Source organism: Corvus cornix, chromosome 26 (genome assembly GCF_000738735.6).
Source record: "Corvus cornix cornix isolate S_Up_H32 chromosome 26, ASM73873v5, whole genome shotgun sequence".
NCBI lineage: Eukaryota > Metazoa > Chordata > Aves > Passeriformes > Corvidae > Corvus > Corvus cornix.
This window is the reverse complement of record NC_046354.1, coordinates 238,799-259,966: the sequence shown is the minus strand read 5'-3', so window position 1 is coordinate 259,966 and position 21,168 is coordinate 238,799. Positions and strand designations below refer to the sequence as shown.

At 57.2% G+C, this 21,168-nt stretch overlaps 2 protein-coding genes across 4 annotated transcripts; both read right to left on the bottom strand.

Moving 5' to 3' along the window:
• Positions 1 to 188: 188 nt before the first annotated feature.
• RHOC (ras homolog family member C) lies at positions 189 to 9,431 on the bottom strand. Of its 3 annotated transcripts, XM_039565392.1 has the most exons (6): positions 9,331 to 9,420; positions 7,945 to 8,017; positions 1,912 to 2,069; positions 1,542 to 1,662; positions 1,118 to 1,248; positions 189 to 979 (listed from the first exon to the last, which is right to left on the bottom strand). In XM_039565392.1, the coding sequence occupies exons 2-6, from the start codon at positions 7,949 to 7,951 to the stop codon at positions 806 to 808; spliced, it is 591 nt and encodes a 196-aa protein (XP_039421326.1). In that variant the 5' UTR covers positions 7,952 to 8,017; positions 9,331 to 9,420; the 3' UTR covers positions 189 to 805. The 3 variants fall into 3 exon arrangements, with proteins under 3 accessions (XP_039421326.1, XP_039421327.1, XP_010402590.1); XM_039565393.1 differs by lacking the exon at positions 7,945 to 8,017 and having other exon boundaries at positions 9,331 to 9,431; XM_010404288.4 differs by lacking the exons at positions 7,945 to 8,017; positions 9,331 to 9,420 and adding an exon at positions 7,751 to 7,929.
• Positions 9,432 to 10,983: 1,552 nt separating this feature from the next.
• Positions 10,984 to 20,043, bottom strand: PPM1J (protein phosphatase, Mg2+/Mn2+ dependent 1J). The gene is made up of 10 exons (XM_039565338.1): positions 19,772 to 20,043; positions 18,438 to 18,564; positions 17,664 to 17,987; positions 17,052 to 17,164; positions 15,350 to 15,434; positions 13,699 to 13,817; positions 13,458 to 13,521; positions 13,172 to 13,279; positions 12,880 to 13,031; positions 10,984 to 12,584 (listed from the first exon to the last, which is right to left on the bottom strand). Exons 1-10 carry the CDS (start codon positions 20,026 to 20,028, stop codon positions 12,437 to 12,439), a joined length of 1,497 nt encoding a protein of 498 aa, XP_039421272.1. The 5' UTR covers positions 20,029 to 20,043; the 3' UTR covers positions 10,984 to 12,436.
• Positions 20,044 to 21,168: the final 1,125 nt, after the last annotated feature.

Sequence of the window (21,168 nt, the reverse complement as noted above, 5' to 3'; positions counted from 1 at the left end):
AGGTGCTTCCTGGCTCTTCAGCAAGCACAGGGTACTGAGCCCTGATCCTCCACCAGCAGCTGAAGCAAGAGGGGCTGGGGGCCAGGCAAGTCCCCACCCTGCAGCACAAGGCCCCGATCCCCAGGCAGGAGCCTGGAGCAGCGAGGGGCACGAAGGAGAGCCAGAAGAACACACAGGCAAAGTTACAATTACTAAAATACTGGTTTGCATTTATTCTCCCAATCACGCAGTTCGGTTGCTGCTGCCAAGTCGGTGACCGAGGCAGACTCGGCGGCAGCGATACCGGCAGAGCTGGGCACACGTCCTGGGAGGAGAGCTCCTGGCAGCAGCTGAGCCCAGCTCTGCTCACAGACAGGCTAAAGCTGCCCAGGCAAGTCTGTAACACTGGTGTGTGCTGCCTGCACGGCCAAGGAGAGCAGGCAGAGCACACCGAGGGCCTGGCACACCCCACACGTGAGCTGTGACCGGCACCTCCTGCTTCTGTGGCACCTGCCCAGAGCTTGGGAAGGAGAGTGAACACCGCAGCAATTCCCATGGGAAAGGCAAAACCAGGGAGCTCGGTACAGAACGGGGTGACGTGGGGAGCAACACAAACACCCGGCCCATGCAGAGCAGCAGGCACTGAAGGCACTGGCCCCTCATGGCCCCGGAATGTCGCAGGGACACCCCACGAGCACGGGCGGCAGCTCTGGTGCAAAGGGTTCAGGGCAGGTAGTGGCACCATGAGGTCCTGCCTGGGCTGTCTGCCAGCACTCCCTCCCCGGCAGGGCAGCCAGGTGCCAGTGCAGGTGCCAGCTGGGGCCGCTCACAGCAGCGGGCAGCCTCTGCGCTTCTTGTTCTTCCGGACCTGCAGGCCAGCACGGGTGGCCATCTCGAACACCTCCCGCACCCCCTCCTTCGTCTTGGCCGAGCACTCAAGGTAGCCAAAGGCATTGATTCTGTTGGCCATGTCCCTCCCCTCCTCTGGCTTCACCGGCTCCTACAGAGCAGTAAAAACAGGGTTTGGAAACATTGCCAGAACACAACAGCAACTGCCCTTGGGGCATCCAGCCCGTACAGCAGGATCTGGTATGGGCAGAGGCGGGTTGCTGGCTGGGGGACCCAGGGCTGTCCCCACCTGCTTCATCTTGGCCAGCTCCCGCCGTGTGTGCTCATCGTTCCGCAGGTCCTTCTTGTTCCCCACCAGGATGATGGGCACATTGGGGCAGAAGTGCTTCACCTCTGGTGTCCACTTCTCAGGGATGTTCTCTTCAACAAGCACACATGGAATCCTATGAGCTGAGGGGCTGCTGCCCCACAGCCTCCTCACAGAAACCAGCCCCAAGCTTTTCCCGTTGGAGCAGGGAGAACTCTCCCCACAGCATCCTCCTCTCCCATCACCTCCACCCAGTCAGCAAGTTCCCAGCATTTCCCTGAAGTGCACACAAAATCAGGGGATGAAGGGAAAGCTCTGGCATCCTCGAGGGGCAGCATGGGGGCTTCCCAGACCCCAGGGGGTTCAGTAGCAGCACCCAGGTCCCCCCTCAATCCCCGGTCCCTACCAAGGCTATCCGGGCTGTCGATGGAAAAGCACATGAGGATTACGTCTGTGTCCGGGTATGAGAGGGGTCGCAGCCTGTCATAGTCCTCCTGTCCTGCTGTGTCCCACAGGGCCAGCTCCACCTGAGAGAGGACAGGGACATGCCTCAGTGGCTCTGCAGGCCAGGAGTGACAGATTGATCTTCCTCAGGTATAGCTGTGCTCTTCCTCAAACTGGGGCAGGTTCAGGGTGACCCAGAAATGCTGGAGCCATGGGGCTCCTCTGTGCAGGTGCATCTGAGCACACAGACCAATCCTAGCAACAGCACTGGGCGGTGGCACTGCCAGCACGGGACCACGGAGCAAGGGCATGGAAATGGCAATGGCCCTTACCTGCTTCCCATCCACCTCAATGTCAGCAATGTAGTTCTCGAACACAGTGGGCACGTAGACCTCGGGGAACTGGTCTTTGCTGAACACAATCAGCAGACACGTCTTTCCGCAGGCACCATCTCCCACAATCACCAGCTTCTTCCTGATGGCCGCCATCGCTGTGGGGACAGGAGCAGTTGAGCAGGACAGAGCAGCATGGGCACTTCATGCTCCTGGCCCCCCAAATTCCTGTGCACGACAGCCTGGGAGATACCAGACAGAAGCAGCTGGGCACATCCCACTGTGAGTAGCCAGTGACAGGACACATGCTCCCCCAACCTTCTGCCAGACACCCCTCCAGCTCCCACACACATCAGCTCATGGGCATCACAAGAACTGGCCCGACTAGAACCATTTATACCCAGCACTGCTGCTGTGGCTGGGAGAACCGTCCCAGACGTGGTCAGTGCTGGTGGCTGCACGCAGGGACCTTATGCGAGGTGATAAACCACTCTGCCTTCCCCAGACATCCAACCCTCCCTTGGCTTTGCTGAGTCACCACCCAGGTAACCAGGATTTTAGACAACCTCAGAGTTCCACACACATGCTGGGTTTATTTTAAATTATAAATTCTTCAGGGCAGAAACTGTGCTCCAAGTTTCACCCCAGCACGCTCACCAGCCCCCAAATAATCTGATCAGCAGCTGGAACACACTAAGCCAAGCTCTTGGAGGTCTGGACAAACAGGACCTGTGTGCCTGGCACCTGGCACCGGGCTGGCCCCATCCCAGCCCATCTGACAAAGGAGCCTTTGCCATGGAACCAAGAGAGCCGACGCTGGCCCTGGTGGTGGGAGAAGCTGCCAGGCATCACTCAGCAAACAGAGCTGAAACCCCATGACAAAGCAGGCGACTTTCTGCCCCAAGGAAAAAGGATGCAGTTCTGCAAGGAAAACTATGCCTTTGCATCCCTCCGTTTCAAAAGAGGTTTACAGCCGAGCCTGGGAACCAGCCAGAACAATGCCACAAAACGCCTGGCACAGCATCTGAATGAGACATGAGAAAATCAGCCCTAGTGGGATCACATCCCATCCCAACCTTGTGACCAAAATCTTTTTTCCATCTCCAGATTCCCAGTCCAGAGCCTGACCCACTCCTTACATGCCTTCAGCACATCACTAGCTCCCTGTCCCTGCAGAGATCCTGGCAGGGATGATGGCAGGCTGACATGTCAGGGTTTAATCCCTGAAAATTCACACTGCTCTGGGGGAAATTACAGGTGACCAGGAAACCTCTCCTGAAGGCAGGGATGTTCCATGCTTCCCCCCCTCAGGCCTGTCCCTCTCCAAACCCTCTGCCCAGGCAGGAGGATGGGAAGGAGCCATTCATGCTAGGAGCCTGGGGAAGGTTCACAGGAAATAACCCTGTGGGAAGGACACACACACACCAATGCTGACGCACTGAGTGCAAGCTGTGGGAGTGGATCATGCTGAGATCACTCCAGGATCACTGGGATCACCCTGGGAAGGCCAGAATATCACAAGCCTGGCCTTTAACCAGGGCACTGATACCGAGCCTTAACAAAGGCATCTGTCCCTGCCCCGGCGATCCCACCCTCACCCTGTGCCAACAGAAAAGGGAGGAGAAGGGTAAAACAGGAGTCCGGCTGCATCAGAATTAGCTGCAAGTGAAGGATTAAGAAATGAGCCTGAATGGCTGACTGGCATTCCAAAGGCGGGCTGCAGAGCTACTTGTCTCATCGACATGCCTGGCAGGTCACCCCACACAAACCCTGGGGAACCACCCCAGCTTCACAATTCAAACTGCCCAATGGTTTGGGCAAAAGAGAGAGAGTTTTCACCCATCCCCAGACCAGACCCTGCTGTAGCCATGGATCTTTGTAGATTCCTAGCATTTTGGCTCACAAGCTGAGGCAGGAATGGTTCATGGCTACCGAGTGCTCTGGAGCTGTCAATAAAAATAGAAAGCTGGCACTTGTAAGGTGAGAAGAGTGAGAATCAACGGCTGCATCCGGGAGGATGTGACATTCCTCAGCTGGGAGCCTTGGTGTCAGGCACACATCCCAGTGGAGCAGCATGTCTACAGGAAGGTGAGCACATTTGTGCAACACTGAAGTTGGAGAAAAAAAGAAAAAAGGTGCTCCAAAGGGTCCCTTTTAGGGACCGGGGAAACTTTTTAGCTCCTGTCCCTATTCCTCATGCCCTGCTGCTCCTCCCAGCTGGGCCAGGCACACCCAAAGTTCCACACAGGGGCAGCTGGCCAGGAGCTCATCCAAGGAGACACAGAGTTTGTGTCATGGAGGCAGATACAAGGGCTGGAAGAATCTGCTGGCTCCTGCCCACTTGAGGAAAGAAAGCTCTCGAGGACAGCACATCCCTGACACAGAAATGCATCACCCTTGGAATCACAGGATCACTAAAGCTGGAAAAGATCTCCAAGATGCACAAGTCCAACCCTTGTTGCAAACCATCCTTCTTGTCTGACCAAAGGCTCGTCCTCTCTCCAGCAGCATGTCCACAGCACAGGAAAAGGAGAACTCAGGGAGAAAAAAGCCGGTTTACTTGGACACAGAGCTTCTTTGCCCACAGCAAAACATGATATACCGCTTTGTGGCTCCGTATCTCCAAGAGGAAAGGCAGTTTGGGCCGTGCCAAATCTAACTCACACCACCACGCAGACGACAACATCTGCAGCGTAAGGAGCAGCAGATGCCCAAGGACACAAACACCCGCTCCCAGACAGACACCAGGATCTCCCTGTGCCCAGTCTGCAGACACTGGATTGAAACCAAAACCAACCAGAGTGGCACTGCTCCTGCCCAAATGCTGCCCTGCCCATACACTGCCCCACAAGGGGCATGGCAGACGCCCCAAACTGAGCACAGTCACCGCACCCAGAGCTCCTTCCCACGGCCTCCAACATCCTCCCTGACCCGGGACGGCTCTGGGCCCCAGCAGCTCCCAAGCCCGGCGTGATGCCGAGTGGTGACTCAGAGGGCAGAGGCACTGTCCCCACCCAAAATCTCAGCACAATTCATTCCATTACTCAGGAGAGCCATCCAGAAATAGCCCATTACTAATCCAGAGCTGGTGTGCAAAGGCGAGCAGGGCAAGGAGGCTGGAAGAGCTGTGAGCCTCAGGGGTCGGCTGGGTGCCCCCATCCATGCCCTGGACCCAGCGGCTGGCACAGCATCAATAGCAGATGCCAGCAGCTCTCCGTTCCAGCAGTGGTGAGCTTCTTTGCCAGGGGATGCTCTGTTGCTCAGCAGGATAAGGCCAGTCTGTGGGATGAGGAGTCTGATGCAAAGGTCTTTGCACTGTTGCCAGATTATGAGCAGATAAAAAGAGTGGAAAACATGAAGACCATTTCATGAAGACAAACAGGGCAATCCCAAGTACAAATGCAGAAGAATGACTTGAAAGCAGTCCTGAGGAGAAGGACTTGGGGGTGCCGGTGGATGAGAAGCTCAACACGACACAGCAGTGTCCACTGGCAGCCCAGAAATGCCCCCATGTGCTGGGCTGATCCCACAGCATGAGCAGCACAGGAGGGGGGAATTCTGCCCCTCTTCCCTGCTCAGATGAGACCCCACCTGCAGAGCTGCCTCCAGCCCTGGGGCCCAACACAGGGAGAACAGAGCCACCAGAGTGAGGCCATGGAGCTGGAGCCCCTCTGCTCTAGAGCCAGCCTGGGAGAGCTGGGGGTGTTCAGCCTGGAGAAGAGAAGGCTCTGTGGAGACCTTAGAGCCCCTTCCAGAAGAAATTGTTCCCTGAGAGGATGGTGAGGCCCTGGCACAAGCTGCCTAGAGAAGCTGTGACTGCCCCATCTCTGGAAGTGCTCAAGGCCAGGCTGGACACGGCCTGGAGCAGCCTGGGACAGTGGAAGAGGCTCCTGCCCAGAGCAGGGGGTGGAACAAGATCAGCTTTAAGGTCCCTTCCAACCCAAACCATTTTGGGATTCTATGATAATCTGAGGACAGCTTTACTACAACTGCCATCAGGCCAAATGATTAAAAGCACACAGTCATCAACAACAGACATGGAAGCTGAGATCTTAAACTCTGCCAAGTGCCAACCACCCCAAATTACAGCCAAGGCTGTCCAGCCCACACTGGCAATCCAAACTGGCAGCTCTCGGGTGTGAGCAGCACTCACGTGATCCCACTGGAGATGCCTCCTGCTCATCCATGGAGATAAAAAAAGGGAGCAGCAACCATGTGCCAGCATTTCCCACTGCCAAACCCCACAGGGCTCCCATGCCCATCCCTGCACCTGCTGCTGCGGGCACACTGGGCCCACACAGAGATGACTGTGGGTTTAGTCTGTGCCACCACTGCCAGCACCAGCCGAATCCTGAGCAGGCATCTCCTTCAGCTCCCCAAAAAGCTGCAACATGACCCCAAATTGCTCTGTTCTACTTTCCAAGCAACTATTCTAAAGCCATCACCATAAAATCAGGCAGGCTCCAGGGCAGCCCTTACTGGTCTCTCCCAGCTTTGTGCCTCAAAATGTTCCTGCTGAGCAGGATATGGGGAACTCCTCTGGCAGCAGGATGTGTCCATCATCCAGTGTCTGCTATGGAGACTCAGGAATTGCAGAGAAAGATGTTAACGCTTTGAAGGACTCCAACCAGGGACAGAAATGTTTCAATGAACCTCCTTGGCCAGACTCAAGTTCCTAGAGGTAACAGACGGGTTTTGTTCTAAAGCAGAAATTCCCAAGTGCTGCTGACGGCCCCACCCCAGTCAGACCGGTCACACCAGGGATCACAGCCCTGGCCAGAGGCACAGCTCTGAAGTCTGGCCAGGGCTGGGGGGGAAAGAGTTGTGCTGGGAGCAGCCCCTTGGCAGGGACACCCCCCACAGGGATACCCCCAGTGCTGTGGGGCAGTTCCACTACAGAAATGGTTTGTGCAGTTTGGACTCACTAGTACAATGATAATGTAAGTAGACTTCCAAATTAAAACCCCACAGGAATGCCCACTGTGGGGAATTTCATTTGCTGAGACACCTAAACCATGGCCAAGGTAATACAGGACAAGTGTCTTGGCCACTGTTGCAAGTACCAGAGGGACTCTTACTACAGAATCATAGAATCATTAAGGTTGAAAGGTAGAAAAAAATTCCAAAAAGGGCTGGAAGTAAACAGCGATGCTAAGGGGAAATGCAATGGGCAGGGCAGAGCTTGAGCTCCTGGGCAGATTGCAGCTCGAGACCATGCAAGTGGCACTGGCTTTGGCAAAGCAGCACCTGCAATTTCATGCTCATCCAGCCCCTGGGCTGGCTGAGCTGTGCAGTTTGTGCAGCACAGACCAGTCCCCAGCCCTTGCCCAGGCCAACAGCCGTCGCTGCCACCCAGGGCTGACCCACACCAGCACCACCAGCACCCGCTGCTCCAAGCCTCCTGGCTCGCCTGCCATCCCGCCTGCCTCTGCTGCCGAAACTACCCGGTGCCAAGGAAAATGTCTGTATTTACCACTGACAGAGCTGCCTGAAACCTTCCTCAGACCTCCAGACCTACCATATCCAAACAACAAGTGCTCATCAAAACAGGAGCTGAACCAGTGCTCAAGTTTAGACCCTACCCATTTTTTTTTTTGAGATATTCCTTGGGCACAACTAGGCAGGCTGGGCTTAACATACACTCCAGCAGCAAAGGGCAATTGTCCAGACCCAGACCCGGATCAGAGTGTCCAGGCTGGCTCATTTTCATTGCTAAATCCCACAAAAAACATCCACAAGCAAAACAGAGAAAGGAACTTGGAACAGAAGAATTTGAAAGCCTAAACAAAGCTCAAACCACAAGCGTTTGAGCTTTGTGGGAAAAGCTGCCTGCCCTTACCTCCTTTTCCAAAGGACATCATGCCATGTTCTTATTTTACCGCCTGCCGTAGTGACAGCCTTCCCAGCCTCATGGTAGAGCAAGTGTCTTGCTGAAAGCTCCAAATAACATGCCACAGTCTCAGCAGATGCCTGTACTTGTGCAACGCCTGACTGCCCCAGCGCCAATCAATATTTGCTAATACAATTCCTTACTTTTCATGTCAATACGCCTCTCCAGTGCAAACGGCAAGTTGGGAGGTGAGCCTGGTTAAACGCTCCTGATAACCTGTTGGAAGACAGTGACTTGGCTTATTTTCCACTTATATGTTTCCCTGGAGAAGCTGTAGCTGTCAGGAACATGGATTCAAGTGAAAGTCCACAAAATCTCATGCAGTCTCTACCTGAGCTGAGGAGGAGGAGCTGGACTTAAACCGAAACTGTTTGGACACAAAAAGCACTTGGCAAAATAGAAACAAAATCCAACTGGTCTCCATGACACACAGCCAGACAAACCGCTACCTCCAGTCTCCAGTTTCCCGACTGGAACACTTTCCCAGGGATGATAGCTTGGGGGGCTCAGCCAGGGCCCTGCTCCCAGCCCACCCCATGCAGATGCAACCCACGGATCACACCCCCGTTCTCAGGGGGGTGCTGAGAGGCTGGGGCTGGGTTTAGGGGGGTTGGCGGCCACTGGGAGACTTGGCTGCCAGACTGCTAGTGCTGGAAAAGGCCACGCAGTCATGCTTTTGGAATGCTCCCCTGCTCCTAAGACATTACACAATTATTTCCCCTCCACGCAAGCCCCCCTAACATAAATGTTTAAGAATGAGCTCAGCAGTAAGCAAAGGAAACTTTTTTCCTTTTTCTGAAGAAAACACAGAGTGGCCACTCCATGAGCATGGCTGTGCATGAGGACACTGCTGGGGTGCAGGCTGTGGGGAGGGATGTGGGATGGGGCAGCAGCCCCCAGGCTTTCATCCCAGGTCAGGCACTGCCTGGGAGACAACCGCAAGTTGGGATCCATAGCCCAAGGCCACCCTCAAGGGATGACAACCTGCAGTAACTGAGGTGCAGCTGACCCATCCCTCACCACACTCAGGAACCCCCACCCCATCCCAGGCGCACCCACCCCACCCTGTTCTGCTGCACCCCACTCAGCTCAGCTGGGCCACCCACCCTATGCCCCATTCCCCCAGCAGTGCCCGGACCCCAGCCCTGCACTGACCCCAGACCCCAGTAATCCCAGACCCCACCTTTGAGCCTACACCTTACCAGAACTGCTAACCCCACATCCCACTAGTAACCCCAGATCTCAATCCCTCCAAACCCTACCAGTAAAACCTGATCCCAGTTCTTCCAAGCACCACCAGTAACCACAAAGCTGTTTCCCCAGACTCCACGAGTAACTTAGACCCCATCACAACCAGTAATCCAGACCTCAGTTCCCCCAGATCCCAGCTCTGACCCCACTCCTTACCAATACCCCCCACCCCACCAGTATCCCCACTCCCCAGCTGCTGCCCCCCTCCGGCACAGACCCCAGTCCCCCGCAGCCCCAACAGTGCCCCCCGCCCCGCTCGGCTCCCCCAGACCCCGCACCTCTCTCCGCCGCTGCCCCGTCCCACTCCCGATCCCGTCTCCAGCTCCGTCCCCGGCCCCGCCGCGGCTCCGGCACCGCCCCGTCCGGGGCCGCCTGCCGAGGGCGGAGCGGGAACGGGGGGCCGTGCCGAGCCGAGCGGGGCCGTGCCGAGCCGTGATGGGCTGTGCCGAGCCGTGATGGGCTGTGCCGAGCGGAGCGGGGCCGTGCCGAGCCGTGATGGGCTGTGCCGAGCGGAGTGGGGCCGTGCCGAGCCGTGATGGGCTGTGCCGAGCCGAGCGGGGCCGTGCCGAGCCGTGATGGGCTGTGCCGAGCCGTGATGGGCTGTGCCGAGCCGAGCGGGGGCCGTGCCGAGCCGTGATGGGCCGTGCCGAGCCGTGATGGGCCGTGCCGAGCGGAGTGGGGCCGTGCCGAGCCGTGATGGGCCGTGCCGTGCCGAGCGGGGCCGTGCCGAGCCGTGCCCATTCCGGCGCTGCCCCCGCCCGGCTCCGGGAGCGCCGGGACCCGCCGGTGTTTCCCCGCGGAGCCCTTGGGCGCCCCGAGGGTGTTCTGCCCGTTCAGGTTCCCGAGGCCAAGTGGGGAGGGGCTGAGCTGCTGCCCTCAAACGCCCCTGTGCCAGGTAGGACCAGCATCAGAGAGCGCTTCCCACTGCGACACGCACGGACGTGGCTGAGGGACATGCCTTGTCCCCAGGGTCTCAGTCCCCTCCACAGGGGCCCTGGCAGAGGGGTCTGTGACGTGTTGTGCCCTGTATTAAGGTGACCCCAGTGCCACTGGTGGGGGCTCCGGCTCCCCGTGCCCACCATGGACGGGAGGGAGGGAGGACCAGGTGGCTGCTCCCCCCTTGACATCCAGCTGCAGGGCAGAGTTCCTGTCCCTCGGCCGGGGAGAAGCAGCCCCAGGAGCCTGGCCCAGACCCAGGCTCATAAACCGCTGCTATTTTAAGGGCTTGCAGACAATTTTTCTTAATTTACCAAGCCCCAGGCCAGGAGTTGGTTCCAAAGGAAATGTTTCCTTAGTAAAAAAGGGAACCGCAGAGGAAGCTTTAAATACAGCCTCTGCCTCCTTGCCTTATCCAGCAGCCGGGCAGTGACCTGGAAAAGCAGAGCCGGTTCTCAGCCACCAGCACGAAAAGGAATGTGCCAGGGGAACAGGGCTGTGCAAACAAGTGTGGAAAGAGTACCAGGGGTACCAGATGGCCATCAGAGGGACGTGGGACAGCAGGGATGCTTCCAGCAGGCAGCCGACCCTCGAGGCAGAGGTAGCTGCTGCTTGAGTGCCTGAACTCCCAGAGAAGGATAGTCACACTCCTGGGAGCCACAGCCTGCCCCACTCCCTCCCCCACAGACAGGAAAACCATTAGCCTTTTCTCCCTTCCATTCCATGTGTAATGTTCCTGTTCCCACCAGACTGGCCATTGCTGCTGCCTCCTGGCCAGACCCAGCGATCCAAGACCCCCAGGCAGCACCATGCTGAGACTGGCAGCACAGCAGGAGTTCCCACTGCCCATGGGCACTGGATGGATACTCCACGGGCTCTGACCATTGCCAAGGGCACAGGGACAGCAGCTCACATGGCTCTGTGCAGGCCTGTTTGCCTGCCTACATAAATTAATCAGAGCTAATTGGCTTTTCGGAAAGACTTTGAAGTAGGACTGCGAGTGGCAAAATCTTTATTTAAACGCACAGTGCTATACAAGGACAGGCTCCCGGCCCCAGCACCACTCCCTGCTCCCTTCAGCATAGATGCCAGCAGGTTTAAATCTCACTGCACAACTTTCACTTTCCGTTATGTGCACACCCAGTTTATTTACATCTCACTGGTTACAGGAGACAAACAACATTCACCAGAGGTGACACTTGACAAGAGCTGGCTGCACCCACTGACAGGACACAAACTACTGATGCCATGGAGCCTTTCCCAAACAGCTCTCCCCATCCCCACAATGCCAGGATGGGACAATGCCTCACAGTTTAGGAGGATGCAACACTCTGCAGAGGTCTGGGAAATGAATGCTCCAGGTCAGAGATGTGTGTGATGCAAAAATCCTGTGCAGAGATCAACCACTCCAGCTCCCCTCTGCATCAATTTTGAGATTGTTAAGGAAAACGCAGGAGCTTCCTTAAGTCTTCCCCTGCCCTGGTCACGCCAAGCTGTTTTTTACAGCCCAGGGCTAAGCAGATCCAGTGCAGTTAAGCTGCTAAGCTCGCCTGAATAGGCCTGTTCGGTGTGAGGCTGCTAACTCAGAACCACTCCATGTCCAAAACATAGACATAACATTCATAGACTCCCCACACCAAGAAAGGATTTAGACATTTTCCAGCTCAGCTCTCCAGTTAATAAATAATTGGCTCCAGAAGCACTGCAGTGATCCAAGGCATGAGAGGATGGGGGTAGAACCTGTGGCACAGCCAGTGCCGGTGCAATGGCTTATCCCTCCTCAGGGCTCTGGGTGCACGGCAGAGCTTGGTCACTGCTCCAGTCTCCCACACTGGAGACTGAGAAAAGGTATGGGACAGAATGAAGGTGTGAGGGGCTGAAAATTGTGAGCACAAGGCTGGGATGGCCATTGTGGGGCCACGACTGGACTTGTGCCAGGCTGAGCATTGCCCAGCTGCCCATGGGGCTTTATTCCCAGTCACTTCCCATCTGAGCCCCAGCTCCAACAGCAGCTTCAGTGTCACTGGCTAAAGCATCACAGGGCAGGAGATAGGTGGTAACTGCAGCAGGTATGAGTGCCCCAGTAGCCCCATGGCTGTCGCACAGGGCTGGAGTCAGCACAGCCATGGCAAGGGGCAAAGGACATGCTGAGGAGCCAAGGAGCCTTCAGGCTTTTCACAGCATTGAGAAAGTAGCAGCACAAAAACATCCCTCAACCCCAGTCTTCATTCTCTATCCAAGGCCTCTCAGTTTCCACCTGGGACTGGGATGCAAGCAGGTAGAGGGGGATGCTCTGGACAGGAGCACAGACTGAGGCTCCGGGTTTCTTACTCTTCTTGCAGTTCAGAAAACAAGTGCTTACAGGAGAGGTGGCCCTGAGGCAGCGTCAGTGTCCTGCTCATCTCCATCCAGGCAAGGTGAGCCCCACTGCCCCAGGCTCGTTCCGCATCATGTGTAGTTGCCAGGGCCACCCAGAGGGATGACAAAAACGGAGATGTCGTCACCAGAGCCCAGCTTGTCATTGGCCAGCCGCCAGCCCCGCTCCTTCAGCACCCCCCGTGACCGCACCACCAGCTTCTGGGCCACCATGGTGTACCTGGGGGCACAGCAGAGCACAGCAAAGCACAGGGGATGTTCCCTGTTCCCTGGCTCAGCAGTGACCCCAGACCCCCTGATGCAGCATCCTGGCAAGGAGGGAGAAGCTAGAGCAGCTAGAGGTGCAGGAAAGGGTCCCTTGGAGAGATCCAGGCTCAGATACACACATCCAGGGGAGCAGTGCACACTGTGGAGCCCAGAGGGATGCATGGCCACAACACTGCCCCAAGGAGCCAGGCCAAGGGGAGGTGGTGGAGTGCAGGACATGCCCCATCCCCTGCCCACTTGCAGCTCACCTGCATGGGTCATTGGGCTCATAGCTGGTCAGCACCTCCATCACCACACCAGCCACCTCCTTGTCATTGGTGACATCCCAGAGCCCGTCGGTGCCCAACACCAGCACATCATCAGGACAGTGCTCGTACTGCGTGAGGTCATAAACCCTGACCTGGCAGGCAACAGGGCAAGATGCAAGGGTGAGAGGCAGAGAGGCAGAGGAGGCTCCTGCTGCACTGGGCATATCATGGACCTGGTCCTGCCGAGTGGCTCTGGCCATTGCAGGAACCCGTGGGTGCAAAGCAGGCTTACCTCTGGGAAGCAGGACAGGAAAGGCTTGATGTGGATGTTGGAGCTGAACACCTTGAGGTCATGGTCTCCCAGGCCTCTTGTGACCCCAATTGTGGCCATCATCCGAGCCTGAAGAATGGTAGAATCAAAAGAGAACTTTAAGTGTCTTTATCTCCAGCTCCATTCCCAGCTGAGAATTGGTGGCCTTGGAGTGATGACAGCACTACCAAAAATGGGCTGAAATCCCCCAAAACAGCGAGAGCAGGCAGGAAACAACCCCTGCCAAGCTTCTGCCACAGCACTTCACCTTTTTGCCTTCCCCAAAGATAAGTGGAAACTTCAGGTCATCCTCTTCTATCTTTTTGTAAGCCCTGGTTAAAAGAAGCCAGAGACAAGGTGTCAGCAGGTGAAGGTGTCCAGCACCTCCGCTGACCACTTGGGACATGGGTATCCAGGGTACCAGAGCCCCCTGCCCCGTGGGATGGGAAGCCGAAGATGAGCAGCCAGCACAGCAGGACCCCAGTGCCACTGGCGGGGTGAGGGATTACCAGCCATTCATGTTCTGGTCCCTGTAGAGCATCTTCTTCCCCAGCTCCTTAGGCTGGATCCTGCGGGGGAACTCCAGGTGGGTGAACTCCTTCCCCAGCAGCTCGGGCCTTAGCAATGCCTGCAGGAAGAAGTGTCAGCTCAACCACAGGGCTGGGACAGCGGGATCTGTGGATCCAGCCCTGCCCAGATCGGGATCCACCACCCACCAGGACCTCGGCTACAACATTCCCTGGTGGGATAACATCAGCTGCTCTGAAGCAACTTGAATAGGTGCTGGTAAAGCAGCTTCAAACCACCCACCTGTGCTAAGCCAGAGGGGAAACTGGAGCTGAGGACAGCCATGACAGCACTCAGCAAGAAGGTGAAACTTTTGCATAGAGAGTTTTGGGAAATAAAGATCTCCAAAAGGGGTCAAACAATCAAACCCCAGCAAATTCCAGGAGAAGCTGGAATTTACCCAGAACGAGTCATAGCTGCAAACCTCCCAGGATCCCAGGCTCAGTGCAGGGCACTCACCCAAGGAAAAGAGTGGTGGGTCTTTTCTGATACAGTGGCCCAGCTGTGACCATGACAAGGGACAAGCAGCAGCACAGAGCCCTACCCAGGGCAGCCCCAAGCCCTCATGGAGCACAGTGGGGAGGGGACCAGGAACAGGGAGTGTTGGAAAATGCCAAAGGAGAAAGAAAAAGCAGAAAGAGAAGAGGAGATCCCTTGGGAAGATGGGCTGGCAGGGAGTTGGTGCAGAGGCATGGAGACCCCCAGCCCACTCGGGGGAACCCCTGACCACAGCCTTGGCATCATGTGGCAGAGCAGCGTGTGCTTGTCCCCAGCCTGCGCCCTGCCCCTCACAGCCAGCTGAAGAGGATCCTGATTGCAGCATTTTCCTCCTCTCGGTCATTCAAAAATAGATTCAAGAAAAAATGCCTCAGTGTTTTTCCAAGTACTTTGCAAGCCAGGAAATTTCATCCAGCAAGACCTCCAACACAAACTCCTCCTCCCCTGTGCTGCCCTCAGAGAGGTCTTTATAACCTTGAAGAGTCTCCCTGGGTGGCACCAAGGGGTTCGTCCAGGAAAGGGACAGGGAGCTTTCAGGGAGAGAGACAGAAACCCACTGGCACACATCGGCTCCAGCTCTCCAGGGAGCAGCCAGGGAAGAAACTAGGACTCAGTGGGAGCACTGCAGCTCCTCTGACAGTGAAAGGGAGCACAGTGGATGGAGCAGAGCCATGCTCCTCCAGGTTACAGCAGCCCAGGCAGGGGATGTTCCCTGTTCCCTGGACAGCAGCAGGACAAGATGGACCAAACTGGCTCCATGCAAACAAACCAGTGCAGCCCCATGCCAACAGCCTGGGCTCTCCATGCCCCGGCTGTGCCAGGCTCGCAGTCACAGACCCTCACACTGAGCCCACAGCAAACCAGGGCTCTGCCAGCCACAGGATGCCCCCATGCCAGCTCCCTGCATCCCAGTGCCTCTTTCCATCCCAGGGAGCAGTCTGGGATGGAGAAGTGCCAACAGCAGGTCCCAGCCATGGGGCTGCCCTTGTCTCCAGAACCCCACCACGGCAGCAGCCCAGCAGGCAGCACAGGGGACTGGGAAGAGGCCAGGAGGTGTTTCAGCAGGAATGGGGTTAGAAGAAAGGTCTTTCTTACTAAAAACTGTAGCCTCTGCCTCTCTGTCTCTGGAGTAAACTCCCTGGACATTGGAATGATTTCCCCATTACGGATGATAATGGCCCTGCAATGAAACATGGAAGGATGAGATTAGAGAGAAGGAGAGGAGACTTGTCAGAGGAGCTGAGCCTGGCTCTCCAGGGCTGATTCCCAGGAGTGGTGCAACCCCTTCCCCTCTGCTGCCCGCCCTTTTCCCAGCCTGAGATGGGGGCTGCTTCCTGGCTTCCCTGCCGACCCTGGGCAGGGCATGGCATCCCTCCCTCCTGTGCAGGAGAGGGGCAGGAAGGAAGGGAAAATGGGAGAGAAGCATGGGGCAGAGGGGGATGAAGCAGACCAAATCAAAGGACAGGATATGGTTAGAAAGGGAGCAGCACAAAGGTGGTGCATTCTCCTTTAGAGGGGAGCTGCACACAGCAGGGGCAGAAATCACCTGCAGCAGGACATGGGTGCATGTGCCCATCCCACACCAGCACTGTCACTTGCTGCTGGGGCTGCTCTTACAGTTTAATGTCTCAAAAAAGCATAAAGGTCTGATTATGAGATGTTTCTGGATGTCATGGTAGACCCAAGGATCTCCAATGCTGGTGGCTGTGAGTCTCCTCCAATGATGTAAGGCCAAGCTGAATTCAGCTCTGGCAGTGTCTGATGCCCGAGGAGGCAACACAGACTGTGCCTAGAGGCACAGTGACAACCTCAGAACCCTGTGCATGCTGACATCCTGCATGGCTGGTGCCTGGCTGCTGCTGCCATGGAGGGGGACCTGCACCCAAAAGCAGAGGCATGAGGGATCTCCTTCTTCTCTGTCCCAGAGCTGGAAGCACATCCAGCCTCAGAAAATTGACCAGAGCCTGTATTTGCTGGTCTGACATTGCTGAGGACAAGGTAACCTGCAGTAAATACCCAGAGCAACTGTAGCTGCCCTTTTCTTGGAAATGTTCAAGGCCAGGTCGGACAGGGCTTGGAACAACCTGGTCTAGTTGAAGGTGTCCCTGCAAATGTCAGGGGGTGGAACGAGATGAGCTTTAAGGTCCTTTCCTACTCAAACCATTCTTTGATCCAATGATAAATACAGGGCAGCTCAAACCAGCTTCACTTGCAGTGTCACCTTCAGTGTAAGGTGGACCTGCCCTTCTGCCATTGCTTGGGAGTGTGGGCACACACAGGTACAGTTACAGTAGCCCACCCCTGGAAATACATAAGGCAATTAAAATTCTTGGCCTCCAAGCTCCCACTGCACATAGATTTGTGTCCTTGTCTTGAAACAGGTCCCTGGTATGAAGTGTACCCTAAAATGACTTCTTGCACATTTTTGAAAGCTTTGCTGAGCACAATTTTCACTCCCCAACCTGCAGCCCAGGCCAGTGCCAGCAGCAGGGGCCAGGGTGTGATCCAGAACCATCTGGGTAGCAGACAGGATGTTGTTAGGAAGGAAGGGAGCACATCCCAGATTTTGGGAGGCAATTGTACAGCCCTATCTGTGCACAGGGAAAACACAGAGATCACAGTAGGGTACATTGTCCCCGGGGCACGGAGCCGGCAGGGGATGACTCTGCCCAGTTCTGTCTAGAACTAGGGATGGAGCTGCGTGTTCCTCACCAGCCATGCCTCCAGCACCACCCCACTCTACTGGGGTGTCCCCAGCCACTGAGCAAAAGGTGAGGGCTGCCCTGTGGGGCTGTACCTGCTGTCACCAGCGTTGGCCACGTAGAACTTGCCCATGAGGTAGATGGCAGCCAGGGCACAGCAGCCCCCGGCCAGGTGCTGAGATGCCCGCTCCCGCTCGATCTGGTCATCCTGGGGAGACAGAGAGAGGCTGCAGGCAGGGTAGGTGGGCAGCCCCAAAGAGCACCTGGCTGCTCCAGCAGCACCTCAGCTTCAGGTGGGAAGCAATGACCAGCCAGGGTACCTTTCCCCACACAGCCACAGAGTGGCTGTAGGGCTCGGGGGGCCAGGGGTCTTGTGGGGCAGCCAGGAATGTGGCTTCACTGGGGCAGTGGGACAGGCAGGAAAGAGCAAGACAGGAGGGGCGTAGGTGGGCATCCTGGAACAAAGTGTAATGAAGCCCTCTGCACCCACACAGGCCTGGAGCCCAAAGCCTCTGCCTTCTGAAAGCTCAAAATGCGGGGCATCACAGAGCCCTCTCTGAGATCATCGCACTTGGAGCCCTCCCTGCAGTCCCCTCCTTGCTGCAGAGCTGCCTTTTGCCAGTGGGGACAAGCTGATGCAGACACAGACAGCGAAGAGGTGCTCCCAGGGGATGCCCTAGATGATCCCACAGGCAGAGGATCCTCACCATGTGCTTAAAGGCATTTTCAATGGCGCCGATCACCAGGCTCTCATGGGATACTGCTTTCTCCAGGTGAATCTGAGGCACAGCATCGTTCAGGACCTCCCCATGGTCCTCTGCATAGGACATGTGGTTTGGATCTGCAGAATCGGTCTCTGTGTTGTGCGGGAGGCAGATGGGAGGTGGGGAGGGGTCCTGCAGGATCTCCACGAGGTCCCGGAGCTGCTCACAGATGTGCAGGTGGAGCCTCTCGGATGCCATGACAGCAGCACCACTGCCCGCATGGCCATCAAACAAGGCCCAGTAGTGGAAATATAAACCTTTCCTGCCCTGTGGGGAGAAGAGGGAAGGTTAAATGAGCCTGCAAGGAAGCAGATGGGATGGGGAATTTAGAGCAGCTGGGGCCACCAGCTGAGGACAGTGACACGAGTCTCACAGGTCCCAGTGCAGGCAGGAGTGATGTGGGCAGCTGACCAAGGGTGTCTGGACACAGCTGATCCCTGGCTGGAGCCCAGCCCTGTGTCAGACATCTCGTGCCTCCGGCAGCCTCCAAAGGGGAGGCACCACCGTGCCAGCACAGCAGCCACCTCTGCAGCCCACCAGGGCACATGGACCAGTGGGTTATCCCATGGGGATGGAGGATGGTAGGAGCAGGCAGAGAGAAGGGCCACGAACCAAGGGAATCCCCAGTGTGCGCACATCACCACGTGTCCCATCTCATGCCCTGCTGCTGGGCATCTTCCCCGTCATGTCCCCGCTTGTGAACACCGTGGCTCTCACCCCATCCAGCTCCCCGCTGCCTTCCCTGGACGACAGCCAGCCCCTTGGGCTGGGCCTCTGCTCCACAAACACCACCTCACAGCATGCCTGGTCCTCATTGTGCTGGCTCTTCCCTGCATTTATCACCCTGCCAGGAAGAAAAAAGGTGTAAAGGCCCTTTCTTTCACATCATGGTCCAGCAAATGCCACCCTGCAGCACCTCCTCCCCCCACCCCCAACCCTCCACTCATGTCCCCAGGGATGCCCTGCACAGGTGCTCCTGTCCTGTCCCAGGTGTCCCAGACCAGTTGTGGGGGTTGATCTGGGACCAGGAGGAGCATTGGGTCCCACCCACAGCTGGGTCCAGGGGGGAGCAGTTGTCCACACACCTACCAAGGGAGGTGACCAGAAGTAAACTGGATTTGCTGAAGGTCCCCACCACTGCCCAAGCAGAATGCCCAAAAACCTGCACCAGCCTCAAATATACACCCCCGGGACACACAGACAGAATCACAGCCTCACCCATGTCCCATCACCTCTTGGGGGGAGCAGGGGGCTCAGGGAAGGAGGGGAGAAGGTGATGATGATGAAACCAGCAGAACTTTTGCAAAAAGATTCGCACTGACTTTTCCCAGCCTATGCTGACACAGCAGATTTCAGGTCTAAATTGCAGAACCTGCTCACAGGAAGAAGCTGTAAACACAACAGGGTGGTTTTTCTTTGAGCACAGAAATTCCAAGTGGTTTGCAGAAAGAACTCCTGGGACACTGAAAAGGGAATTTTTTTCACTCTGGGTACCCCCCTATCTCCAGGGGCAAACCAACATCTCATAAAGCTCTCTAGAATATCGGGAAGATCAGCTCGAGGAAGGGATGCTGGAGTAGGCTGACAGCACTGAGCAGCAAAAGCCTTCAAAGTCTGACCTTCCCGCCCCCTTTCAGTTAGAGGTGAAACGCGCAGCTAGTGAAAGAAGACAATCAAGTCCTTGAAGGGGAAGTCTCAAGCAGTCCCACTCCCAGGAAAGCCCCGAGTCCTGCCAGAGCCGCCGCAGCTCCTTCGCCCTCGGTACCCCATCGGTGACAGCGGGTGTTGTGCAGAAAGAGCAGAAAACAAAACGGACAGGAGAGCCTAAACCCCTCGGGGATCGGTGAGAGCACAGCCCCTCGCTGATGCTCTCCCATCACGGGCATCCACAGCGCCCGCTCCTCGCTGCTGCTGCTGCTGGAAAAGGGACAGACGCAGCTCCCCGCCCGCCGCGACCCACTTTCGTCCCCAAAGTCCCCGCTTCAGTGCCGAGCGACGCCATCCAGCCCTCCCCAGCCTGCAGCCGCCGCCCCGCTCCCGGCCGCGCTCACTCTGCGTATCCCGTGCTCCAGGGCAGGCGGCGGCGGCCGTCGCGGGGGCTCTGCACCGCCCGCCCCGTGTGGTCATCGGCGCGGCGCAGCTCGTCGGGAGTCAGCTGGAGGAAGGCCGGCCGGCAGAATGCGGCTGGCGGCGATCCCCGCCCGGCCCCGGCTCCGGCGCCGCCGCCCCGGGGTTCGGCCGGGGGCTGCGCGCCCGCGCCCAGCCCCGCCGCCAGCTGCGCCACGGCAGCGCGCACCCGCAGCAGCATCCCGAGCCCGGCCGAGCGGAGCCAAACCGAGCGGAGCGGGCCGAACCGAGCCGAGCCCGCCGCCCCGCCCCGCCTCCCGCCCCGCCGCGGTGCGGGGGGGGAACCAGGCGCGGCAGCTCAGCGCCGCAGCGCGGACGCGCATCGCCCGCCGATATCCCGCAGCCGGCGGAGAACGAGCCCTCCCGGGTAATGACTCCCCCCCGACGTTATCCCGCAGCCGGGTGGAGGTAGAGGTTGAGCCCTCCCGGGGAGGGCCCCGGCACCCCGCCAGGAGCTCCGGGGACACGAGCCATCCCGGCGCAGAAAATGCTCTGGGAAAGTCTTTTCCCGTGCGGAGGTGGAGCTGCGGGGGGACGGGCTCGCCCTGTCCACGCGTTTTGCCGACAGGTGAGTTTCCTAACTGAACGTCCCAAGGCTCCAGCAGAGCCACCTACTCCGGGACAAGCTCCCCGTCCAGCGCCAGGCGCTTTGTCGCACCCCCCGCCCCGCGCTCCTCGGCCCACGCGCGGCCATGCCCGGCTATTAATAACCAGCAGCCTGCGGAGGAGCAGGGACGTACCGTGAGAGGGCTGAGGGCTGAACCTCTCCCTCCCTTTCACCCAGGATGCTGCGCTCCAGCGTGAGCAGGATGTGGATTTAGCTGATCCAGAACAACACATCCTCCCTGGCTGGGAGGGGAATAGTCGCCAGCGTAAACACCATCGCTGCACAGCCTGACCTCAGCACCTCCCTGTGCTCCTGTGACAGACAAAAAAAAACCTGATGGAAAAACACAGTACTTGCCTGCTGTAAAGGAAAATTGAGGCTATTTCTTAAAATTTGTGTGCCCCAGTGCCTTAGTTTCACAGAGGAACCGCTTATTCCTGTCAACACGGGGCTTTTGCATTGTAAGTTTCAAGCAGAAGCAGCACTGGGAAGCCCTCCAGGCTTTAGCCATCTTCAGCCAGAGATCCTCAAACTGTACCAGATTATCAGGATCACAGTACAGAAGTCACTCAGTGGTGCCTGTATTCCCACCTTCTAATCCCAAGATTTAAAATCTTCGGTACACTTTTAAATTCCTTCAGTGCCCTTGAGGACTGGATCTAGTGGGTGGCATCCCTGCCCATGATGGGGAGTTTGAACTAGGTTATCTTTAAG